The following is a 26,507-nucleotide window of genomic DNA, read 5'->3' on the forward strand; positions in this document are numbered from 1 at the left end:
ACACACTGAGAACACACACACTGACAACACACACACACACACTGAGAACACACACACACACACACACACACTGAGAACACACACACACACTGAGAACACACACACACACACACACTGAGAACACACACACACACACACTGAGAACACACACACACACTAAGAACACACACACTGAGAACACACACACACACTGAGAACACACACACTGAGAACACACACACACACACTGAGAACACACACACACACTGAGAACACACACACACACACACTGAGAACACACACACACACTGACAACACACACACACACTGAGAACACACACACTGAGAACACACACACTGACAACACACACATACACACTGAGAACACACACACACACTGAGAACACACACACACACACTGAGAACACACACACACACACACTGAGAACACACACACACTAAGAACACACACACTGAGAACACACACACACACTGAGAACACACACACTGAGAACACACACACTGAGAACACACACACACACACACACTGAGAACACACACACACACACTGAGAACACACACACACACACTGAGAACACACACACACACACACTGAGAACACACACACACACACTGAGAACACACACACACACACACTGAGAACACACACACTGAGAACACACACACTGAGAACACACACACTGACAACACACACACACACACTGAGAACACACACACACACACACACTGAGAACACACACACACTAAGAACACACACACCGAGAACACACACACACACTGAGAACACACACACTGAGAACACACACACACAGACTGAGAACACACACACACACTGAGAACACACACACACACTGAGAACACACACACTGAGAACACACACACACACTGAGAACACACACACACACACACACTGAGAACACACACACTGAGAACACACACACTGACAACACACACATACACACTGAGAACACACACACACACTGAGAACACACACACACACACACTGAGAACACACACACACACACACTGAGAACACACACACACACTAAGAACACACACACTGAGAACACACACACACACTGAGAACACACACACTGAGAACACACACACTGAGAACACACACACACACTGAGAACACACACACACACACACTGAGAACACACACACACACTGACAACACACACACACACTGAGAACACACACACTGAGAACACACACACTGACAACACACACATACACACTGAGAACACACACACACACTGAGAACACACACACACACACACTGAGAACACACACACACTAAGAACACACACACTGAGAACACACTCACACACTCAGAACACACACACTGAGAACACACACACTGAGAACACACACACACACACACACTGAGAACACACACACACACACTGAGAACACACACACACACACTGAGAACACACACACACACACACTGAGAACACACACACACACACACGGAGAACACACACACACACACTGAGAACACACACACTGAGAACACACACACTGACAACACACACACTGACAACACACACACACACACTGAGAACACACACACACTAAGAACACACACACCGAGAACACACACACACACTGAGAACACACACACTGAGAACACACACACTGAGAACACACACACACACACTGAGAACACACACACACACTGAGAACACACACACACACTGAGAACACACACACACACTGAGAACACACACACTGAGAACACACACACACACTGAGAACACACACACACACACACACACTGAGAACACACACACTGAGAACACACACACACACACTGAGAACACACACACACACACTGAGAACACACACACTGAGAACACACACACTGAGAACACACACACTGACAACACACACACACACACTGAGAACACATACACACACACACTGAGAACACACACACACTAAGAACACACACACCGAGAACACACACACACACACTTAGAACACACACACTGAGAACACACACACTGAGAACACACACACACACACTGAGAACACACACACACACTGAGAACACACACACACACACACACTGAGAACACACACACACTAAGAACACACACACTGAGAACACACTCACACACTCAGAACACACACACTGAGAACACACACACACACTGACAACACACACACACACTGAGAACACACACACTGAGAACACACACACTGACAACACACACATACACACTGAGAACACACACACACACTGAGAACACACTCACACACTCAGAACACACACACTGAGAACACACACACACACTGACAACACACTCACACACTCAGAACACACACACTGAGAACACACACACTGAGAACACACACACACACACACACTGAGAACACACACACACACACTGAGAACACACACACACACACTGAGAACACACACACACACACACTGAGAACACACACACACACACACTGAGAACACACACACACACACTGAGAACACACACACTGAGAACACACACACTGACAACACACACACTGACAACACACACACACACACTGAGAACACACACACACTAAGAACACACACACCGAGAACACACACACACACTGAGAACACACACACTGAGAACACACACACTGAGAACACACACACACACACTGAGAACACACACACACACTGAGAACACACACACACACTGAGAACACACACACACACTGAGAACACACACACTGAGAACACACACACACACTGAGAACACACACACACACACACACACTGAGAACACACACACTGAGAACACACACACACACACTGAGAACACACACACACACACTGAGAACACACACACAGAGAACACACACACTGAGAACACACACACTGACAACACACACACACACACTGAGAACACATACACACACACACTGAGAACACACACACACTAAGAACACACACACCGAGAACACACACACACACACTTAGAACACACACACTGAGAACACACACACTGAGAACACACACACACACACTGAGAACACACACACACACTGAGAACACACACACACACTGAGAACACACACACACACTGAGAACACACACACTGAGAACACACACACACACTGAGAACACACACACACACACACACACACACTGAGAACACACACACTGAGAACACACACACTGACAACACACACATACACACTGAGAACACACACACACACTGAGAACACACACACACACACACACTGAGAACACACACACACACACACTGAGAACACACACACACACTAAGAACACACACACTGAGAACACACACACACACTGAGAACACACACACTGAGAACACACACACTGAGAACACACACACACACACTGAGAACACACACACACACTGAGAACACACACACACACACACTGAGAACACACACACACACTGACAACACACACACACACTGAGAACACACACACACACTGAGAACACACACACACACACTGAGAACACACACACACACACACTGAGAACACACACACACTAAGAACACACACACTGAGAACACACACACACACTGAGAACACACACACTGAGAACACACACACTGAGAACACACACACACACACACACACACTGAGAACACACACACACACACTGAGAACACACACACACACACTGAGAACACACACACACACACACTGAGAACACACACACACACACTGAGAACACACACACACACACTGAGAACACACACACTGAGAACACACACACTGAGAACACACACACTGACAACACACACACACACACTGAGAACACACACACACACACACTGAGAACACACACACACTAAGAACACACACACCGAGAACACACACACACACTGAGAACACACACACTAAGAACACACACACTGAGAACACACACACACACACTGAGAACACACACACACACTGAGAACACACACACACACTGAGAACACACACACACACTGAGAACACACACACTGAGAACACACACACACACTGAGAACACACACACACACACACACACTGAGAACACACACACTGAGAACACACACACACTGAGAACACACACACACTGAGAACACACACACACTGAGAACACACACACACATACACTGACAACACACACATACACTGACAACACACACATACACTGACAACACACACACACACACTGACAACACACACATAAACTGACAACACACACACACACTGAGAACACACACACTGAGAACACACTCACTCACTCTTATCGTGCTCTAACACCAGTTGCTGCAGTTTGCTGAGCGCCTCCACTGTGACGGTGTGGCCCCTCCCCCTGGAGGTCATGTAGCTGGGGTCGGGGGTCAGGTCGTACAGGTCGTGGGGGTAGATAGAGGGGTAGTTTAACTCCCTGCCCTTCCTCCCTACTCCCCCGTTACTCATCTCCACCCCCACACAGTTAGACGGACGAGGAAGAGGAGGAGGACGAAGGTGGAAGACGCCATGGGTGTGTCCCGAGTGCCGATTGGCCAGTCCATTCACCTCTCCTTTGGGTGTGTGTTGGTGTGTGTGTGTCCAACAAGTACAGCGAGGTGTGTGTGTAGAGCAGTGTGTGACGGCCCGGGCGACTCTGCGGGTCAGTTTACGGTACAGGTGTCCGATGTAGCGCAGTATCTCCTCGTAGCAGGACCCCGGCTCCTGATAGGAAGCCAGAGTGGAGGCGTTGCTGAGGTAACGGGCACGCTGCTCAGACCTCATCAGGGCGTTCTCGCGCTGCTTTGTCTCTGAGAACTGGGTCGCTATGACGACCAGGCACAGGTTTAGCATGAAGAACGAGCCCACCTGGAGAGGGAGGGACAACAACACACACGGAGTTATCGTGACAACACACACACACGCAGAGTTATCACGACAACACACATAGAGTTACCAGGACAACACACACTTAGTTACCAGGACGACACACACACACACATATTCAGAACCACATTCCTGAACCACATCCTCAGGGAGGATCTCATGTTAAATAGTGTTGAAGTAATATCGCTACAGGTTCATCTGCCTCACCTAAAGCCCATTCTGGTGGGAAGCTGCTATAGACAACCAAGTGCTAACAGTCAGTATCTGGTTAACTTGTGAAATGCTTGATAATGTATGTGATATCAAACAGAGAGGTATATGTTCTGGGCCCACTGAAAGGAAAGCTTGTAGTCAGTGCCTACAACCTGGTTCAGGTTATCAGTCAACCTACCAGGGTAGTTACAAACAGCACAGGAATGAAATCATCAACATCTTTACTAATGCTGCAGAAATTAGCTTGAAAGCAGTATCCAGATCCATCAGATGTAGTGATCACAATATAGTAGCCAACGTTCCAAAGGCTGGGCCTAATATAGTGTATAAGAGGTCATACAATACGTTTTGTAGTGATTCCTATGTTGTTGATGTGAAGAATATTTGTTGGTCTGTGGTGTGTAATGAGAAACAACCAGACGCTGCTGGTCTGTGGTGTGTAATGAGAAACAACCAGACGCTGCTGGTCTGTGGTCTATAATGAGAAACAACCAGACGCTGCTGGTCTGTGGTCTATAATGAGAAACAACCAGACGCTGCTGGTCTGTGGTCTATAATGAGAAACAACCAGACGCTGCTGGTCTGTGGTGTGTAAAGAGAAACAACCAGACGCTGCTGGTCTGTGGTCTATAATGAGAAACAACCAGACGCTGTTGGTCCGTGGTGTGTAACGAGGAGCAACCAGACGCTGCTGGTCTGTGGTGTGTAATGAGGAGCAACCAGACGCTGCTGCTCTGTGGTGTGTAATGAGGAGCAACCAGACACTGCTGGTCTGTGGTGTGTAATGAGGAGCAACCAGATGCTGCTGGTCTGTGGTGAGTAATGAGGAGCAACCAGACGCTGCTGGTCTGTGGTGTGTAATGAGGAGCAACCAGACGCTGCTGGTCTGTGGTGTGTAATGAGGAGCAACCACACCACAAATGCTGTTTACAAGCATTTCGCTACACTCGCATTAACATCTGCTAACCATGTGTATGTGACAAATAAAATTTGATTTGATTTGATTTGATAATGAGGAGCAACCAGACTCTGCTGGTCTGTGGTCTGTAATGAGAAACAACCAGACGCTGCTGGGCTGTAATGAGAAACAACCAGACGCTGCTGAAAACGACACAAAGATAAATGACACAAAGAATGATAGCAAAAAGCTTTTGAGAACCTTACATAAAATTTTGGGAAAAAGGCAAACTCTGCTCCATCATTAACTGAATCAGATGGCTCATTCATCAAAGCCCACTACTTTTATGATTTTTTCATAAACGGAATAAAAAGAAGAAGAAACTACACTATGAAACAAAGATAAATTACATAAAGAATTATAGTAAAAAGCATTCAATGACATTTTGGGGAAAAAGGCAAACTCAGCTCCATCATTCATTGAATCAGATGCTCATTCATCACAAAACACACTGATATTGGCAATAACTTAAATATTTTTTTTCAATGGCAAGATTAGAAAACTTAGGCATGACATGCCAGCAACAAACGCTGACACTAAACATCCAAGTGTATCTGACCAAATTAGGAAAGACAAGCATTGTAATTTTGAATTACGTAAACGGAGTATGGAAGAAGTGAAAAAAATATTGTTATCTATCAACGATGACAAGCCACTGGGGTCTGACAATCTAGATAGAAAATTACTGAGGATAATAGCGGACAATATTGCCACTCCTGTTTGCCACATCTTCAATCCAAGCCTACTAGAGAGCGTGTGCCCTCAGGCCTGGAGGGAAGCTAAAGTCATTCTGCTACCTAAGAATAGTAAAGCCCTCTTTACTGGCTCAAATAGATGACCAATCAGGCTGTTACAAACCCTAACATGCTGACCAATCAGCCTGTTACCAACCCTAACATGCTGACCAATCAGCCTGTCAACAACCCTAACATGCTGACCAATCAGCCTGTTACCAACCCTAACATGCTGACCAATCAGCCTGTTACCAACCCTAACATGCTGACCAATCAGCCTGTTACCAACCCTAACATGCTGACCAATCAGCCTGTTACCAACCCTAACATGCAGACCAATCAGCCTGTTACCAACCCTAACATGCTGACCAATCAGCCTGTTACCAACCCTAACATGCTGACCAATCAGCCTGTTACCAACCCTAACATGCTGACCAAATCAAATCAAATCAAATCAAATCAAATCAAATCAAATTTTATTTGTCACATACACATGGTTAGCAGATGTTAATGCGAGTGTAGCGAAATGCTTGTGCTTCTAGTTCCGACAATGCAGTAATAACAAGTAATCTAACTAACAATTCCAAAACTACTGTCTTGTACACAGTGTAAGGGGATAAAGAATATGTACATAAGGATATATGAATGAGTGATGGTACAGAGCAGCGTAGGCAAGATACAGTAGATGGTATCGGGTACAGTATGTACAAATGAGATGAGTATGTAAACAAAGTGGCATAGTATAGTATAAAGTGGCTAGTGATACATGTATTACATAAGGATACCGTCGATGATATAGAGTACAGTATATACGTATGCATATGAGATGAATAATGTAGGGTAAGTAACATTTATATAAGGTAGCATTGTTTAAAGTGGCTAGTGATATATTTACATCATTTCCCATCAATTCCCATTATTAAAGTGGCTGGAGTTGAGTCAGTGTCAGTGTGTTGGCAGCAGCCACTCAGCCAATCAGCCTGTTACCAACCCTAACATGCTGACCAATCAGCCTGTTACCAACCCTAACATGCTGACCAATCAGCCTGTTACCAACCCTAACATGCTGACCAATCAGCCTGTTACCAACCCTAATATGCTGACCAATCAGCCTGTTACCAACCCTAACATGCTGACCAATCAGCCTGTTACCAACCCTAACATGCAGACCACACCGCTCGCATTACGTGCGCGAACATTGCAACATAAATGTACACATACATGTTATTGAATAATTGCATCCAAAATACTCAACGAGCGTCTGAGTAGCCAGGTGTTAAAATAGAACTTAGTCCTATTTGTGACGCTTGAAGCGCTGCAAGTCCCGCCTCTCCCATCTCCTCATTGGTTTTTAGGAGCATATACCCACATCCCATCTCCTCATTGGTTTATAGGAGCATAGTCCCACATCCCATCTCCTCATTGGTTTTTAGGAGCATATACCCACATCCCATCTCCTCATTGGTTTTTAGGAGCATATACCCACATCCCATCTCCTCATTGGTTTTTAGGAGCATATACCCACATCCCATCTCCTCATTGGTTTTTAGGAGCATATACCCACATCCCATCTCCTCATTTTTTTTTAGGAGCATATACCCATTGAAGGATGAACAGAGGGGGAAAAGGTTTTGTTGTGCCCTCTTCATGACTGTCTTGGTGTATACCCATGTGGGTGATTGAAAGATGAACTGAGGTCCACACTCCAGTCCAGTTGATGGTGGTGATGCACCTTAAAGTTGGTTGCCAACCGCCATATAAAGTCCACACTACAGGACGAACCTAATCAACATGAGTTTGGTGTGGACGTACCTAATCAACATGAGTTTGGTGTGGACGTACCTAATCAACACGAGTTTGGTGTGGACGTACCTAATCAACATGAGTTTGGTGTGGACGTACCTAATCAACATGCGTGTGCGCGGTCTAGTCAGCATGTTAGTAAACCTTTTAAAAAAACTGTTTGACCAGAAACATATTATATTTAAATACAGATACAGTGTTTGATACAATGCTATTTTACAATAAACAAGTTGACAACAAACTTTCAGAAGTCGTCTGATAAAGTCCTGATAATCTAGTTGGTTTGTCTGGAGTTGAATCCTCGTTGTAGTGGTCTGATAATCTAGTTGGTTTGTCTGGAGTTGAATCCTCGTTGTAGTGGTCTGATAAAGTCCTGATAATCTAGTTGGTTTGTCTGGAGTTGAATCCTCATTGTAGTGGTCTGATAATCTAGTTGGTTTGTCTGGAGTTGAATCCTAGTTGTAGTGGTCTGATAAAGTCCTGATAATCTAGTTGGTTTGTCTGGAGTTGAATCCTCGTTGTAGTGGTCTGATAATCTAGTTGGTTTGTCTGGAGTTGAATCCTAGTTGTAGTGGTCTGATAAAGTCCTGATAATCTAGTTGGTTTGTCTGGAGTTGAATCCTCGTTGTAGTGGTCTGATAATCTAGTTGGTTTGTCTGGAGTTGAATCCTTGTTGTAGTGGTCTGATAAAGTCCTGATAATCTAGTTGGTTTGTCTGGAGTTGAATCCTCATTGTAGTGGTCTGATAATCTAGTTGGTTTGTCTGGAGTTGAATCCTCGTTGTAGTGGTCTGATAAAGTCCTGATAATCTAGTTGGTTTGTCTGGAGTTGAATCCTCGTTGTAGTGGTCTGATAATCTAGTTGGTTTGTCTGGAGTTGAATCCTAGTTGTAGTGGTCTGATAATCTAGTTGGTTTGTCTGGAGTTGAATCCTCGTTGTAGTGGTCTGATAATCTAGTTGGTTTGTCTGGAGATGAATCCTAGTTGTAGTGGTCTGATAATCTAGTTGGTTTGTCTGGAGTTGAATCCTAGATGTAGTGGTCTGATAAAGTCCTGATAATCTAGTTGGTTTGTCTGGAGTTGAATCCTAGTTGTAGTGGTCTGATAAAGTCCTGATAATCTAGTTGGTTTGTCTGGAGATGAATCATAGTTGTAGTGGTCTGATAAAGTCCTGATAATCTAGTTGGTTTGTCTGGAGTTGAATCCTAGTTGTAGTGGTCTGATAATCTAGTTGGTTTGTCTGGAGTTGAATCCTCGTTGTAGTGGTCTGATAAAGTCCTGATAATCTACTTGGTTTGTCTGGAGTTGAATCCTCGTTGTAGTGGTCTGATAAAGTCCTGATAATCTAGTTGGTTTGTCTGGAGTTGAATCCTCGTTGTAGTGGTCTGATAATCTAGATGGTTTGTCTGGAGTTGAATCCTCGTTGTAGTGGTCTGATAATCTAGTTGGTTTGTCTGGAGTTGAATCCTAGTTGTAGTGGTCTGATAATCTAGATGGTTTGTCTGGAGTTGAATCCTAGTTGTAGTGGTCTGATAATCTAATTGGTTTGTCTGGAGTTTAATCCAGTTGTAGTGGTCTGATAATCTAGTTGGTTTGTCTGGAGTTGAATCCTCGTTGTAGTGGTCTGATAATCTAGTTGGTTTGTCTGGTGTTGAATCCTAGTTGTAGTGGTCTGATAATCTAGATGGTTTGTCTGGAGTTGAATCCTAGTTGTAGTGGTCTGATAAAGTCCTGATAATCTAGTTGGTTTGTCTGGAGTTGAATCCTAGTTGTAGTGGTCTGATAATCTAGTTGGTTTGTCTGGAGTTTAATCCAGTTGTAGTGGTCTGATAATCTAGTTGGTTTGTCTGGAGTTGAATCCTAGTTGTAGTGGTAGGATAATCTAGTTGGTTTGTCTGGAGTTGAATCCTAGTTGTAGTGGTCTGATAATCTAGATGGTTTGTCTGGAGTTGAATCCTAGTTGTAGTGGTCTGATAATCTAATTGGTTTGTCTGGAGTTTAATCCAGTTGTAGTGGTCTGATAAAGTCATGATAATCTAGTTGGTTTGTCTGGAGATGAATCCTCGTTGTAGTGGTCTGCTAATCTAGTTGGTTTGTCTGGAGTTGAATCCTAGTTGTAGTGGTCTGATAATCTAGATGGTTTGTCTGGAGTTGAATCCTAGTTGTAGTGGTCTGATAATCTAATTGGTTTGTCTGGAGTTTAATCCAGTTGTAGTGGTCTGATAAAGTCATGATAATCTAGTTGGTTTGTCTGGAGTTGAATCCTAGTTGTAGTGGTCTGATAATCTAGATGGTTTGTCTGGAGTTGAATCCTAGTTGTAGTGGTCTGATAAAGTCCTGATAATCTAGTTGGTTTGTCTGGAGTTGAATCCTAGTTGTAGTGGTCTGATAATCTAGATGGTTTGTCTGGAGTTGAATCCTAGTTGTAGTGGTCTGATAAAGTCCTGATAATCTAGTTGGTTTGTCTGGAGTTGAATCCTAGTTGTAGTGGTCTGATAATCTAGTTGGTTTGTCTGGAGTTTAATCCAGTTGTAGTGGTCTGATAATCTAGTTGGTTTGTCTGGAGTTGAATCCTAGTTGTAGTGGTCTGATAATCTAGTTGGTTTGTCTGGAGTTGAATCCTAGTTGTAGTGGTCTGATAATCTAGATGGTTTGTCTGGAGTTGAATCCTAGTTGTAGTGGTCTGATAATCTAATTGGTTTGTCTGGAGTTTAATCCAGTTGTAGTGGTCTGATAAAGTCATGATAATCTAGTTGGTTTGTCTGGAGATGAATCCTCGTTGTAGTGGTCTGATAATCTAGTTGGTTTGTCTGGAGTTGAATCCTCGTTGTAGTGGTCTGATAATCTAGTTGGTTTGTCTGGAGTTGAATCCTCATTGTAGTGGTCTGATAATCTAATTGGTTTGTCTGGAGTTGAATCCTAGTTGTAGTGGTCTGATAATCTAATTGGTTTGTCTGGAGTTTAATCCCGTTGTAGTGGTCTGATAATCTAGTTGGTTTGTCTGGAGTTGAATCCTAGTTGTAGTGGTCTGATAAAGTCCTGATAATCTAGTTGGTTTGTCTGGAGTTGAATCCTAGTTGTAGTGGTCTGATAATCTAGTTGGTTTGTCTGGAGTTGAATCCTAGTTGTAGTGGTCTGATAAAGTCCTGATAATCTACTTGGTTTGTCTGGAGTTGAATCCTCGTTGTAGTGGTCTGATAAAGTCCTGATAATCTAGTTGGTTTGTCTGGAGTTGAATCCTAGTTGTAGTGGTCTGATAAAGTCCTGATAATCTAGTTGGTTTGTCTGGAGTTGAATCCTAGTTGTAGTGGTCTGATAATCTAGTTGGTTTGTCTGGAGTTGAATCCTAGTTGTAGTGGTCTGATAAAGTCCTGATAATCTAGTTGGTTTGTCTGGAGTTGAATCCTAGTTGTAGTGGTCTGATAATCTAGATGGTTTGTCTGGAGTTGAATCCTAGTTGTAGTGGTCTGATAATCTAGTTGGTTTGTCTGGAGTTGAATCCTAGTTGTAGTGGTCTGATAAAGTCCTGATAATCTAGTTGGTTTGTCTGGAGTTGAATCCTAGTTGTAGTGGTCTGATAAAGTCCTGATAATCTAGTTGGTTTGTCTGGAGTTGAATCCTAGTTGTAGTGGTCTGATAAAGTCCTGATAATCTAGTTGGTTTGTCTGGAGTTGAATCCTAGTTGTAGTGGTCTGATAAAGTCCTGATAATCTACTTGGTTTGTCTGGAGTTGAATCCTAGTTGTAGTGGTCTGATAAAGTCCTGATAATCTACTTGGTTTGTCTGGAGTTGAATCCTAGTTGTAGTGGTCTGATAAAGTCCTGATAATCCAGTTGGTTTGTCTGGAGTTGAATCATAGTTGTGGTCTGATAAAGTCCTGATAATCCAGTTGTAGTGGTCTGATAAAGTCCTGATAATCTAGTTGTAGTGGTCTGATAAAGATACTCACGATGATGAGGAATATAAAGTAGATGAAGTTGTAGAAGGAGTGAGCATCCATTACATAGTACATGATGTCCACCCAGCCTTCCAGAGTTATCACCTAGAGAGAGAGAGAGAGAGAGAGAGCATCCATTACATAGTACATGATGTCCACCCAGCCTTCCAGAGTTATCACCTAGAGAGAGAGAGAGAGAGAGAGAGAGAGAGCATCCATTACATAGTACATGATGTCCACCCAGCCTTCCAGAGTTATCACCTAGAGAGAGAGAGAGAGAGAGAGAGAGAGAGCATCCATTACATAGTACATGATGTCCACCCAGTCTTCCAGAGTTATCACCTATAGAGAGAGAGAGAGAGAGAGAGAGAGAGCATCCATTACATAGTACATGATGTTCACCCAGCCTTCCAGAGTTATCACCTAGAGAGAGAGAGAGAGAGAGAGAGAGAGAGAGAGAGAGAGACGGAGAGAGAGAGAGAGAGGGAGAGAGAGATATCGTGAGATAGAGGGGGGGGAGGGAGAGAGAGAGAGAGAGAGAGAGTGAGGGGATGGACGGAGAGAGAGAGAGAGAGAGAGAGGGAGAGATAGAGAGGGAGAGATATTGTGAGAGAGAGGGGGGGAGGAGGGAGAGATAGATAGAGAAATAAATGGAGAGAAAACAACATCACACATAAATATTTATAAACCAGCGATCACCCAAAGATAGTTCACAATCACACATTGGTTGATGACGTAGTAGGGCCGACCTAACAGAACAGCAAAGTCCCAATCTGACAGAGACAGTATTATTTATGTAGGTCAGTCCAACTGAAGGACATCAGACCGGTATAGATCATAGCTAACAAGAAAAGCATGGTTTAAACATGATACTGAATGGACAGACAGCAGGCTGGAAAAACACACACAGGCCAGTGTTTCTGAGTGTGTGTGTGTGTGTGTGTCCGGTAGTTTGTCAAGAGAGGAAATGCCAGAGACTCTCCAGAGATGAGATTCCTGCCAAGAATTATGGATGTTCTTTACACAACTTGGTTACAGATATCTCTCTATCTGGGATGTTTCTCTGTTTGGGCTGTGACAGATATCTCTCTATCTAGGATGTTTCTCTGTTTGGCCTGTGACAGATATCTCTCTATCTAGGATGTTTCTCTGTTTGGGAGACATGTGGTGATCTGTGACAGATATCTCTCTATCTGGGATGTTTCTCTGTTTGGGCTGTGACAGATATCTCTCTATCTAGGATGTTTCTCTGTTTGGGAGACATGTGGTGATCTGTGACAGGTATCTCCCTATCTATGATGATCTCTGTTGTTTCTCTGTTTGAGCTGTGACAGATATCTCTCTATCTGGGATGTTTCTCTGTTTGGGAGACATGTGGTGATCTGTGACAGATATCTCTCTATCTAGGATGATCTCTGTTGTTTCTCTGTTTGAGCTGTGACAGAATTAGTTCTGAATTAATATTTATGATTATTATTCATCATCATTATTCAACCAACCAGCCACACATTCATTTGTCGTTCCTACCTGATTTATTCATTCATTTTCTCAGTCAGTCAGTCAGTCAGTCAGTCAGTCAGTCAGTCAGTCAGTCAGTCAGTGTTGATGTGAGTCTATTACCTATTGTTATCTGGACTGAACAGACAGTCAATCAGTCAGTCAGTCAGTCAGACAGTCAGTCAGTCAGTCAGACAGTCAGTCAGTGTTGATGTGAGTCTATTACCTCTTGTTATCTGGACTGAACAGAGAGTCAGTCAGTCAGTCAGTCAGACAGACAGACAGTCAGTCAGTCAGTCAGAAAGTCAGTCAGTCAGTCAGTCAGTCAGTCAGTCAGTGTTGATGTGAGTCCATTACCTAGTGTCAGTCAGTCAGTCAGTCAGTCAGTGTTGATGTGAGTCTATTACCTAGTGTCAGTCAGTCATCAATAACATCTCCTACCTGAAAGATAGCAATCCAGGCGTATCCGATGTTGTCAAAGTTGATGGCTCCTTTATGAGGGTTTCGCTCCCCAGCCCGACAGATATTATAATACTGGTACCAGTTCACACACCCGCCTCCTATTGGTCCATCTGCCCCAGGCCCCTCCCCTACCCCTTCTGCCCCCAGCATGCACCAGGACCCGTCCACTCGGCGGCGCGGAACGTCGGAACACCGCAGCATTCCGTTCTCCCGATTGGTTGAGCAGATAAAAGGGATGTCCTCCGTCTCCTCGGGACGATAGTACACAGTCAGGAAGGAGACGTTGTATATCCTGGAGAGAGAAAGAGGGAGAGGGAGAGAAAGGGAGAAGCAGGGATGGAGGTAGGGAGGAGAGAGAGAGAGGAGAGAGCGGGATGGAGAAGAAGAGAGAGACAGAGAGAGAGAGGGAGCGAAAGGGAGAGGGAGGAGAGAGAGAGAGAGGAGAGAGCGGGATGGAGAAGAAGAGAGAGACAGAGAGAAAGAGGGAGAGGGAGAGAAAGGGAGAAGCAGGGATGGAGGTAGGGAGGAGACAGAGAGAGGAGAGAGAGACAGAGAGGGGGGATGGAGGTAGGGAGGAGAGAGAGAGAGGAGAGAGAGACAGAGAGGGGGGGATGGAGGTAGGGAGGAGAGAGAGACAGAGAGGAGGGGGGGTTACAGATGACTTTGTGAGAATATCTTGTAGTCTGTACAAAGGAAAGTTGCTGATCCCAGAAGTAAATTGTAGTTTATACAAAGGAAAGTTGCTGATCCCAGAAGTAAAATTGTCTCGCGAAAATTTGTAATTTCCTGTTTTACTTCTGGAGGGAACGACGTTAACATACCTTAAGGGAACAGTTTGGCATTTCGTGTATGGTTAGTGAGAAAGTCCATATTGCAAATGTACGGTCCCTTACTAGACGTCCGAAAACGTTTGTAAAATTCGCGGTCGGCGTCGGGCCATGCGGTAGGGCCGGACCTACCGGGAAGTCATCAAATGAACTTTGTCGGACATTCGGATTCCGTTTTATAAAATAAACAAGTTTTGGACCATTTTTCCGCTATCCCGGAAATTCCCACAAGAGGGCATAAGGAATCATATGGCAATTTGGCAAAACATCACGAATCACGACGGGGCCTTATCTCGAAAACGGAAAATATTTCGAAGCCGAAACTTGGTGAGAGTAGGTTTGGCATAATGGGCAGTTGGCCCTGAACAAGATGGCATCTAGGCCTCAACGGTTTTTGAGTTATGGCCATTTTTCTGGGATTAAAGGTCCAAAATGGAAATAGAGAAATTATTTTTCCACTTCAGGTCAAAGTCAAGGAGCCTCCGGTGTCAATAAAAAAAGAACCAGCCATTTATTTATCGTCATTTAAGATAAACGGAACAATGACAAATTTGTGATGTTCACAATTTTTTTTTTTTCAACGGTTACAGATCCAGTTGCAGGGTGTTCATACGAATCTTTTTAAAGTGTGCTGCAGAGCTCTGCGAGATTTCTGTGATTTTCTATGATTTTCTGAAATAACACACACATACTAAACCCTCCGTAAATAACTCAGTTCTTAACGTAAAGACTTAAAACTTTAAGGATTATGGATTATGGATTATGTAGGATTATGTAAAGGCATACCCCAATCAGGATATGAGTTTATTTATAGCTTCCTGTGCCAACCGGAAGTGCCTTAAATGGTGTCTCAGGGGCTGTTTCGAAGGGTTAAAAAAGTAAGATCTGTCCAAAACTTCATATATGTGATTAGGCAACCCCCATGAACTGTAAATCAGTCATTTTTCCCCAAAAAAATTCAAAGGAAAAAAAAATCACACTAAAACACAACTTGGAAGGAGGGACATATTGGGGTGCGTAGAGACAGACAGTGGCTGCAATAGTTAGCTTTGTTCGAGCTAAAAAAGAACCGTCAGACCTAGAGTTCCGAAACTTTAGAAACCTGTTCTAGACCTCCGGTCGATGGTGCGTGGTGAGTTACGTGGCTCTAGAAGGTTCTCGGACCGAGAAACAGCCTCGTACATTTGCAATACCTTCAATTCATTTTGACCATTACGAAAATGACGACGTTTAGAAAAGTCTCAGAGACGCAAGGCTAGGTGCATTGAAACCGGCTCGGCCCATAGAGACGGACCCCAACGTTTCTGTCCGATAGCTCATTCAAGGACCCCGTAGCAAGTCATGGAAAAAAAGTGGATTTTCAGCACCAATTAGGGTTTTTCTCGGACACCAAATGACCTATCGAGCCGAAACTTGGGATTCGGGGTCGCCTCAGCTAGGCCAACACATAACATAAGAAATGGACCCGCAGCTAGAACATAACTACGTGTTTTATGTTTTTTTTAATGGTTTGAACCGAAGGCGTTTTGAATTTTGGGCCAGCTCTGAAGTATGTAATAGTTGGCTACTAAACGAGTTGGAAAAAGTGGGTTTGGTGTCAGTTTGTATCAGTTTGGTGTCAGAATGATATCTAATTGACTGATGGACTCTTGTCAACTTGACTCTTGTCCATTTGCAATATGTTTAAACAGTGAGGTACCATCACCAAAAGCGACATTCTGAAATCTACCCTAACGAGCGATTGAGATGAACCAGAATCACTGCAAAGCCATCCCGAGTTCATCGGGCCAGTCAATTTCACATTCCTGCAGGATTTTTATAGCATGAAAAATTCGTGATGGTAAATGCCCATTGAAACATATTGCAAATGCACGTGCATTTGCAATATGATTCTATAGTGAAAAAACATCACCAAATGGACATGATGAAATCAACACAACGAGTGATGGAAATGAACAACTATCACTGCCCGGCCATCCCGAGTTCATCAGTACAGTCAATTTTGGCCCCCCCAAAAATAGACTTTTGACTTTGACTTTTGACTTCCTATGAAATCATATTGCAAATGGACAAAACATATGCCTTATGCACAAGTAAAACAAAAAAAAAATTATGATAATACAAGTTGACAAAAGTATAGTTTGAGCAAAGTATAGTTTGAATTTTGAGCATGCCAAATTCGTGATGGTACATGCCCATTGAACCATATTGCAAATGCACAGTGACTTTGCAAAAGTAAGAAAACATAAACAAATGGACATAATGAAATCACCATATTTTTATTTTTGGGTTACCAGTTGCACGTGCATTTGCAATATGATTCCATAGTGAAAAAACATCACCAAATGGATATGATGAAATCAACACAACGAGTGATGGAAATGAACAACTATCACTGCCCGGCCATCCCGAGTTCATCAGGTCAGTCAATTTTGGCCCCAAAAAAATTGACTTTTGACTTTGACTTTTGACTTCCTATGAAATCATATTGCAAATGGACAAATCATATTCCTTATGCACAAGTAAAAAAAAAATTATGATAATAACATTTTACAAAAGTATATTCATACACTTCTTACACATGATTAATTGTCTTAAAATCGAAACAATTTCGAAAAACGGTCCAGAAAGCACTTTTTTCATTTTTAAAGTTTAAAAAAAAAATCACATTTTCGACTTCCTATTAAATCATATTGCAAATGGACAAAACATATGCCTTATGCACAAGTAAAAAAAATAAAAAATAAATTATGATAATAAAATACGAATAAAGTATGTTGATACAGTTCTTATACGTGTGTAATTGACACAAAATTCTAAAGAAATTTGAAAAACGGTCCAGAAAGCACTTTTTTAAGGGTGTGTGAAGTCTTTTATAAAATTTTGACATTTTTGACTTTTGACTTTTAACTTCCTATGAAATCATATTCCAAATGGAGAAAACATATGCCTTATGCACAAGTAAAAAAATTAATAAAAATGATAATAAAATATGACTAGAGTATGTTGATAAAGTTCTTATACATGTGTAATTGACACAAAAATCGAAAGAATTTTGAAAAACGGTCCAGAAAGCACTTTTTTAAGGATGTGTGAAGTTTTTTACCAAATTTTGACATTTTTGACTTTTGACTTCCTATGAAATCACATTGCAAATGGACAAAACATATGCCTTATGCGCATGTAATTAAAAAAAAAAAATATGATAACAAAATTGGACAAAAATATATTCATACAGTTCTTACACATATGTAATTGACAAAAAAAATCGAAAGAATTTCGAAAAACGGCCCATAAAGCACTTTTTTAAGGGGTGATACGTTTTTGAAAAAAAAAACATTTTTTCAAAATTTTGCTTTTGGATGTTGACTTGGGTTGCATTTCCAATATGAAAAACCCCGGTGGAGCGCACTCGCCCAATGTTGGATTTTTGAAGTGTTACAACTGGCAATTGCCATATGGCATTTGCAATATACTTTGCATGAATCAACGCCACTTTGGGTGGTATTGGACATCGTGTATATGGTTTGTCCAATGCAAATATGTTGCCATTCATTTTTGTCCAATTCAGGGGGGTATTCCCTTACAATTGTGATTACCTCCGTGCAAGTCTCCTCTCTCACAAACGGCCAAACCTTCCACTAATTACACCTGTGATGACCATGAGGCCAAACCCCTCCCTTCCACTAATTACACCTGTGATGATCATGGCCAAACCCCTCCCTTCATGGCCAAACCACTAATCAAACCCCTCCCTTCCACTAATTAAACCTGTGATGATCATGGCCAAACCCCTCCCTTCCACTAATTACACCTGTGATGAACCCCTCCCTTCCACTAATTACACCTGTGATGATCATGGCCAAACCCCTCCCTTCCACTAATTACACCTGTGATGATCATGGCCACACCCCTCCCTTCCACTAATTACACCTGTGATGATCATGAGGCCAAACCCCTCCCTTCCACTAATTACACCTGTGATGATCATGGACAAACCCCTCCCTTCCACTAATTACACCTGTGATGATCAAGAGGCCAAACCCCTACCTTCCACCAATTACACCTGTGATGATCATGGCCAAACCCCTCCCTTCCACTAATTACACCTGTGATGATCATGGACAAACCCCTCCCTTCCACTAATTACACCTGTGATGATCATGGCCAAACCCCTCCCTTCCACTAATTACACCTGTGATGATCATGGACAAACCCCTCCCTTCCACTAATTACACCTGTGCTGATCATGGCCACACCCCTCCCTAGCACTAATTACACCTGTGATGATCATGGACAAACCCCTCCCTTCCACTAATTACACCTGTGATGATCATGGCCAAACCCCTCCCTTCCACTAATTACACCTGTGATGATCATGGACAAACCCCTCCCTTCCACTAATTACACCTGTGATGATCATGGCCACACCCCTCCCTACCACTAATTACACCTGTGATGATCATGGCCAAACCCCTCCCTTCCACTAATTACACCTGTGATGATCATGGCCACACCCCTCCCTAGCACTAATTAAACCTGTGATGATCATGGCCAAACCCCTCCCTTCCACTAATTACACCTGTGATGATCATGGACAAACCCCTCCCTTCCACTAATTACACCTGTGATGATCATGGCCAAACCCCTCCCTTCCACTAATTACACCTGTGATGATCATGGCCACACCCCTCCCTTCCACTAATTACACCTGTGGTGATCATGGCCACACCCCTCCCTTCCACTAATTACACCTGTGATGATCGTGGCCAAACCCCTCCCTTCCACTAATTACACCTGTGATGATCATGGCCACATCCCTCCCTTCCACTAATTACACCTGTGATGATCATGGCCACACCCCTTCCCTTCCACTAATTACACCTGTGATGATCATGGCCAAACCCCTCCCTTCCACTAATTACACCTGTGATGATCATGGCCACACCCCTCCCTTCCACTAATTACACCTGTGATGATCATGGCCAAACCCCTCCCTTCCACTAATTACACCTGTGATGATCATGGCCACACCCCTCCCTTCCACTAATTACACCTGTGATGATCATGGCCAAACCCCTCCCTTCCACTAATTACACCTGTGATGATCATGGACAAACCCCTCCCTTCCACTAATTAAACCTGTGATGATCATGGCCACACCCCTCCCTAGCACTAATTACACCTGTGATGATCATGGACAAACCCCTCCCTTCCACTAATTACACCTGTGATGATCATGGCCAAACCCCTCCCTTCCACTAATTACACCTGTGATGATCATGGACAAACCCCTCCCTTCCACTAATTACACCTGTGATGATCATGGCCACACCCCTCCCTACCACTAATTACACCTGTGATGATCATGGCCAAACCCCTCCCTTCCACTAATTACACCTGTGATGATCATGGCCACACCCCTCCCTAGCACTAATTAAACCTGTGATGATCATGGCCAAACCCCTCCCTTCCACTAATTACACCTGTGATGATCATGGACAAACCCCTCCCTTCCACTAATTACACCTGTGATGATCATGGCCAAACCCCTCCCTTCCACTAATTACACCTGTGATGATCATGGCCACACCCCTCCCTTCCACTAATTACACCTGTGGTGATCATGGCCACACCCCTCCCTTCCACTAATTACACCTGTGATGATCATGGCCACACCCCTCCCTTCCACTAATTACACCTGTGATGATCATGACCAAACCCCTCCCTTCCACTAATTACACCTGTGATGATCATGGCCACACCCCTCCCTTCCACTAATTACACCTGTGGTGATCATGGCCAAACCCCTCCCTTCCACCAATTACACCTGTGATGATCATGACCAAACCCCTCCCTTCCACTAATTACACTTGTGATGATCATGGCCACACCCCTCCCTTCCACTAATTACACCTGTGATGATCGTGGCCAAACCCCTCCCTTCCACTAATTACACCTGTGATGATCATGGCCACACCCCTCCCTTCCACTAATTACACCTGTGATGATCATGGCCACACCCCTCCCTTCCACTAATTACACCTGTGATGATCATGGCCAAACCCCTCCCTTCCACTAATTACACCTGTGATGATGATCAAGAGGCCAGTTTATCATCCAACGGGCCTGAAAATCACTGCAGCAGTTTAAGCACCGCCTTCATCCAAATGATTAAAACCCCTAAACCATAACCTACTGCTGCTCGTAATCACAATAATCAATGATTAAAACCCCTAAACCAGAACCTACTGCTGCTCGTAATCACAATAATCAATGATTAAAACCCTTAACCCAGAACCTACTGCTGCTCGTAATCACAATAATCAATGATTAAAACACCTAAACCAGAACCTACTGCTGCTCGTAATCACAATAATCAATGATTAAAACCCCTAAACCAGAACCTACTGCTGCTCGTAATCACAAAATTCTTGACAGAGTCTTGACAGATTCTCGTCGTTTCACCTATCCACCGAAAATATGTCCACGAGAGATTACAGGTCTCCAAATCTCGGTTAACCCAGAACTAAAGTCTCGAGGAATTGGTGAGAAGCTCGATTAAACTCTGGGTCCATACGTGTTAAGAGAAGAGATTAAACTCTGGGTCAATACGTGTTAAGAGAAGAGATTAAACTCTGGGTCCATACGTGTTAAGAGAAGAGATCTGAACCCAGAAGGAACCAGGAAGGAAAAGCTCCAACCCCCAGAACTAATGCTGCTCATTATCTCTAGTCTAATGTCTCTAGTTTACCCTCCTGAACCTCTAGTCTGTCTTTAGTCTACCCTTCTGAACCTCTAGTCTGTCTTTAGTCTACCCTCCTGAACCTCTAGTCTGTCTTTAGTCTACCCTCCTGAACCTCTAGTCTAATGTCTTTAGTCTACGCTCCTGAACCTCTAGTCTAATGTCCCTAGTCTACCCTCCTGAACCTCTAGTCTGTCTTTAGTCTACCCTCCTGAACCTCTAGTCTAATGTCTTTAGTCTAGCCTCCTGAACCTCTAGTTTAATGTCTTTAGTCTACCCTCCTGAACCTCGAGTCTAATGTCTCTAGTCTACCCTCCTGTACCTCGAGTCTAATGTCTCTAGTCTACCCTCCTGAACCTCTATTATGTCTTTAGTCTACCCTCCTGAACCTCTAGCATGTCTTTAGTCTACCCTCCTGAACCTCTAGTCTGTCTCTAGTCTACCCTCCTGAACCTCGAGTCTAATGTCTCTAGTCTACCCTCCTGAACCTCTAGTCTGTCTCTAGTCTACCCTCCTGAACCTCGAGTCTAATGTCTCTAGTCTACCCTCCTGAACCTCTAGTCTGTCTTTAGTCTACCCTCCTGAACCTCTAGACTAATGTCTTTAGCCTACCCTCCTGAACCTCTAGTCTGTCTTTAGTCTACCCTCCTGAACCTCTAGTCTGTCTTTAGTCTACCCTCCTGAACCTCTAGTCTGTCTTTAGTCTACCTTCCTGAACCTCTAGTCTAATGTCTTTAGTCTACGCTCCTGAACCTCTAGTCTAATGTCTCTAGTCTACCCTCCTGAACCTCTAGTCTGTCTTTAGTCTACCCTCCTGAACCTCTAGTCTAATGTCTTTAGTCTAGCCTCCTGAACCTCTAGTTTAATGTCTTTAGTCTACCCTCCTGTACCTCAAGTCTAATGTCTCTAGTCTACCCTCCTGAACCTCTATTATGTCTTTAGTCTACCCTCCTGATCCTCTAGAATGTCTTTAGTCTACCCTCCTGAACCTCTAGTCTGTCTCTAGTCTACCCTCCTGAACCTCGAGTCTAATGTCTCTAGTCTACCCTCCTGAACCTCTAGTCTGTCTCTAGTCTACCCTCCTGAACCTCGAGTCTAATGTCTCTAGTCTACCCTCCTGAACCTCTAGTCTGTCTTTAGTCTACCCTCCTGAACCTCTAGACTAATGTCTTTAGCCTACCCTCCTGAACCTCTAGTCTGTCTTTAGTCTACCCTCCTGAACCTCTAGTCTGTCTTTAGTCTACCCTCCTGAACCTCTAGTCTGTCTTTAGTCTACCCTCCTGAACCTCTAGTCTGTCTTTAGTCTACCCTCCTGAAACTCTAGTCTGTCTTTAGTCTACCCTCCTGAACCTCTAGTCTGTCTTTAGTCTACCCTCCTGAACCTCTAATCTAATGTCTTTAGTCTACCCTCCTGAACCTCTAGTCTAATGTGTTTAGTCTACCCTCCTGAACCTCTAGTCTGTCTTTAGTCTACCCTCCTGAACCTCTAGTCTAATGTCTCTAGTCTACCCTCCTGAACCTCTAGTCTATTGTCTTTAGCCTACCCTCCTGAACCTCTAGTCTGTCTTTAGTCTACCCTCCTGAACCTCTAGTCTGTCTTTAGTCTACCCTCCTGAACCTCTAGTCTAATATCTTTAGTCTACCCTCCTGAACCTCTAGTCTAATGTCTTTAGTCTACCCTCCTGAACCTCTAGTCTAATGTCTCTAGTCTACCCTCCTGAACCTCTAGTCTAATGTCTTTAGCCTACCCTACTAAACCTCTAGTCTGTCTTTAGTGTACCCTCCTGAACCTCTAGTCTGTCTTTAGTCTACCCTCCTGAACATCTAGTCTGTCTTTAGTCTACCCTCCTGAACCTCGAGTCTAATGTCTCTAGTCTACCCTCCTGAACCTCTAGTCTGTCTTTAGTCTACCCTCCTGAACCTCTAGACTAATGTCTTTAGCCTACCCTCCTGAACCTCTAGTCTGTCTTTAGTCTACCCTCCTGAACCTCTAGTCTGTCTTTAGTCTACCCTCCTGAACCTCTAGTCTGTCTTTAGTCTACCTTCCTGAACCTCTAGTCTAATGTCTTTAGTCTACGCTCCTGAACCTCTAGTCTAATGTCTCTAGTCTACCCTCCTGAACCTCTAGTCTGTCTTTAGTCTACCCTCCTGAACCTCTAGTCTAATGTCTTTAGTCTAGCCTCCTGAACCTCTAGTTTAATGTCTTTAGTCTACCCTCCTGTACCTCAAGTCTAATGTCTCTAGTCTACCCTCCTGAACCTCTATTATGTCTTTAGTCTACCCTCCTGATCCTCTAGAATGTCTTTAGTCTACCCTCCTGAACCTCTAGTCTGTCTCTAGTCTACCCTCCTGAACCTCGAGTCTAATGTCTCTAGTCTACCCTCCTGAACCTCTAGTCTGTCTCTAGTCTACCCTCCTGAACCTCGAGTCTAATGTCTCTAGTCTACCCTCCTGAACCTCTAGTCTGTCTTTAGTCTACCCTCCTGAACCTCTAGACTAATGTCTTTAGCCTACCCTCCTGAACCTCTAGTCTGTCTTTAGTCTACCCTCCTGAACCTCTAGTCTGTCTTTAGTCTACCCTCCTGAACCTCTAGTCTGTCTTTAGTCTACCCTCCTGAACCTCTAGTCTGTCTTTAGTCTACCCTCCTGAAACTCTAGTCTGTCTTTAGTCTACCCTCCTGAACCTCTAGTCTGTCTTTAGTCTACCCTCCTGAACCTCTAATCTAATGTCTTTAGTCTACCCTCCTGAACCTCTAGTCTAATGTGTTTAGTCTACCCTCCTGAACCTCTAGTCTGTCTTTAGTCTACCCTCCTGAACCTCTAGTCTAATGTCTCTAGTCTACCCTCCTGAACCTCTAGTCTATTGTCTTTAGCCTACCCTCCTGAACCTCTAGTCTGTCTTTAGTCTACCCTCCTGAACCTCTAGTCTGTCTTTAGTCTACCCTCCTGAACCTCTAGTCTAATATCTTTAGTCTACCCTCCTGAACCTCTAGTCTAATGTCTTTAGTCTACCCTCCTGAACCTCTAGTCTAATGTCTCTAGTCTACCCTCCTGAACCTCTAGTCTAATGTCTTTAGCCTACCCTACTAAACCTCTAGTCTGTCTTTAGTGTACCCTCCTGAACCTCTAGTCTGTCTTTAGTCTACCCTCCTGAACATCTAGTCTGTCTTTAGTCTACCCTCCTGAACCTCTAGACTGTCTTTAGTCTACCCTCCTGAACCTCTAGTCTAATATCTTTAGTCTACCCTCCTGAACCTCTAGTCTGTCTTTAGTCTACCCTCCTGAACCTCTAGTCTGTCTTTAGTCTACCCTCCTGAACCTCTAGTCTGTCTTTAGTCTACCCTCCTGTACCTCTAGTCTGTCTTTAGTCTACCCTCCTGAACCTCTAGTCTGTCTTTAGTCTACCCTCCTGAACCTCTAGTCTAATGTCTTTAGTCTACCCTCCTGAACCTCTAGTCTAATGTCTTTAGTCTACCCTCCTGAACCTCTAGTCTAATGTCTTTAGTCTACCCTCCTGAACCTCTAGTCTAATGTCTCTAGTCTACCCTCCTGAACCTCTAGTCTGTCTTTAGTCTACCCTCCTGAACCTCTAGTCTAATGTCTCTAGTCTACCCTCCTGAACCTCTAGTCTGTCTTTAGTCTACCCTCCTGAACCTCTAGTCTGTCTCTAGTCTACCCTCCTGAACCTCTAGTCTAATGTCTTTAGTCCAGCCCTCAGGAGCATTAAAGGCCTTCTCTGCAGTCTAATGTCTTCAGTCCAGCCCTCAGGAGCGTTAAAGGCCTTCTCTCCAGTCTAATGTCTGAAATCCGTTCTGGCTGAAGCCAACATCAACAGATAATTGATTGCGTGTGTTATACATGTTTGTGTGTGTGAGGCCTCCCACCATCAGCATTGACATTGACACATTGAAAACCGTAGTCATTGGCGACTCCTTTACATTACATACTCTCTTTACCCGTAATATAGACTTGTACAGATTCATCCAGCGATCTCACACTGGGGGGGGGGGGGGGGCTTCCGACGTAAAGGTTAATCTGAAGATGGTGCTGAGTGTGTGTCTCATGGCCCCCTCCCTGTGATCTCACACTGGGGGGGGGGGGGCTTCCGACGTAAAGGTTCATCTGAAGATGGTGCTGAGTGAGTGTCTCATGGCCCCCTCCCTGTGATCTCACACTGGGGGGCGGGGGGCTTCCGACGTAAAGGTTAATCTGAAGATGGTGCTGAGTGAGTGTCTCATGGCCCCCTCCCTGTGATCTCACACTGGGGGGGGGGGGGGGGGGGCTTCCGACGTAAAGGTTCATCTGAAGATGGTGCTGAGTGAGTGTCTCATGGCCCCCTCCCTGTGATCTCACACTGGGGGGGGGGGGGGGCTTCCGACGTAAAGGTTAATCTGAAGATGGTGCTGAGTGAGTGTCTCATGGCCCCCTCCCTGTGATCTCACACTGGGGGGGGGGGGGGGGCTTCCGACGTAAAGGTTAA

The 26,507-nt window shown here is 44.1% G+C and overlaps 1 protein-coding gene across 1 annotated transcript in view; it reads right to left on the minus strand.

Moving 5' to 3' along the window:
• The window catches only part of LOC139424172 (voltage-dependent T-type calcium channel subunit alpha-1H-like), a 138,395-nt gene that overhangs the window by 106,396 nt on the left and 5,492 nt on the right, over positions 1-26,507 (minus strand). Inside the window, exons 3-5 of the mRNA XM_071175856.1 lie at positions 14,435-14,747; positions 12,509-12,601; positions 4,258-4,834 (exon numbers count right to left, since the gene is read on the minus strand). Coding sequence (XP_071031957.1) covers positions 4,258-4,834; positions 12,509-12,601; positions 14,435-14,747 — 983 coding nt within the window. The remainder of the gene's footprint in view (positions 1-4,257; positions 4,835-12,508; positions 12,602-14,434; positions 14,748-26,507) is intronic.

Source organism: Oncorhynchus clarkii, chromosome 13 (assembly GCF_045791955.1).
Source record: "Oncorhynchus clarkii lewisi isolate Uvic-CL-2024 chromosome 13, UVic_Ocla_1.0, whole genome shotgun sequence".
In the NCBI taxonomy this organism is placed as follows: Eukaryota; Metazoa; Chordata; class Actinopteri; order Salmoniformes; family Salmonidae; genus Oncorhynchus; species Oncorhynchus clarkii.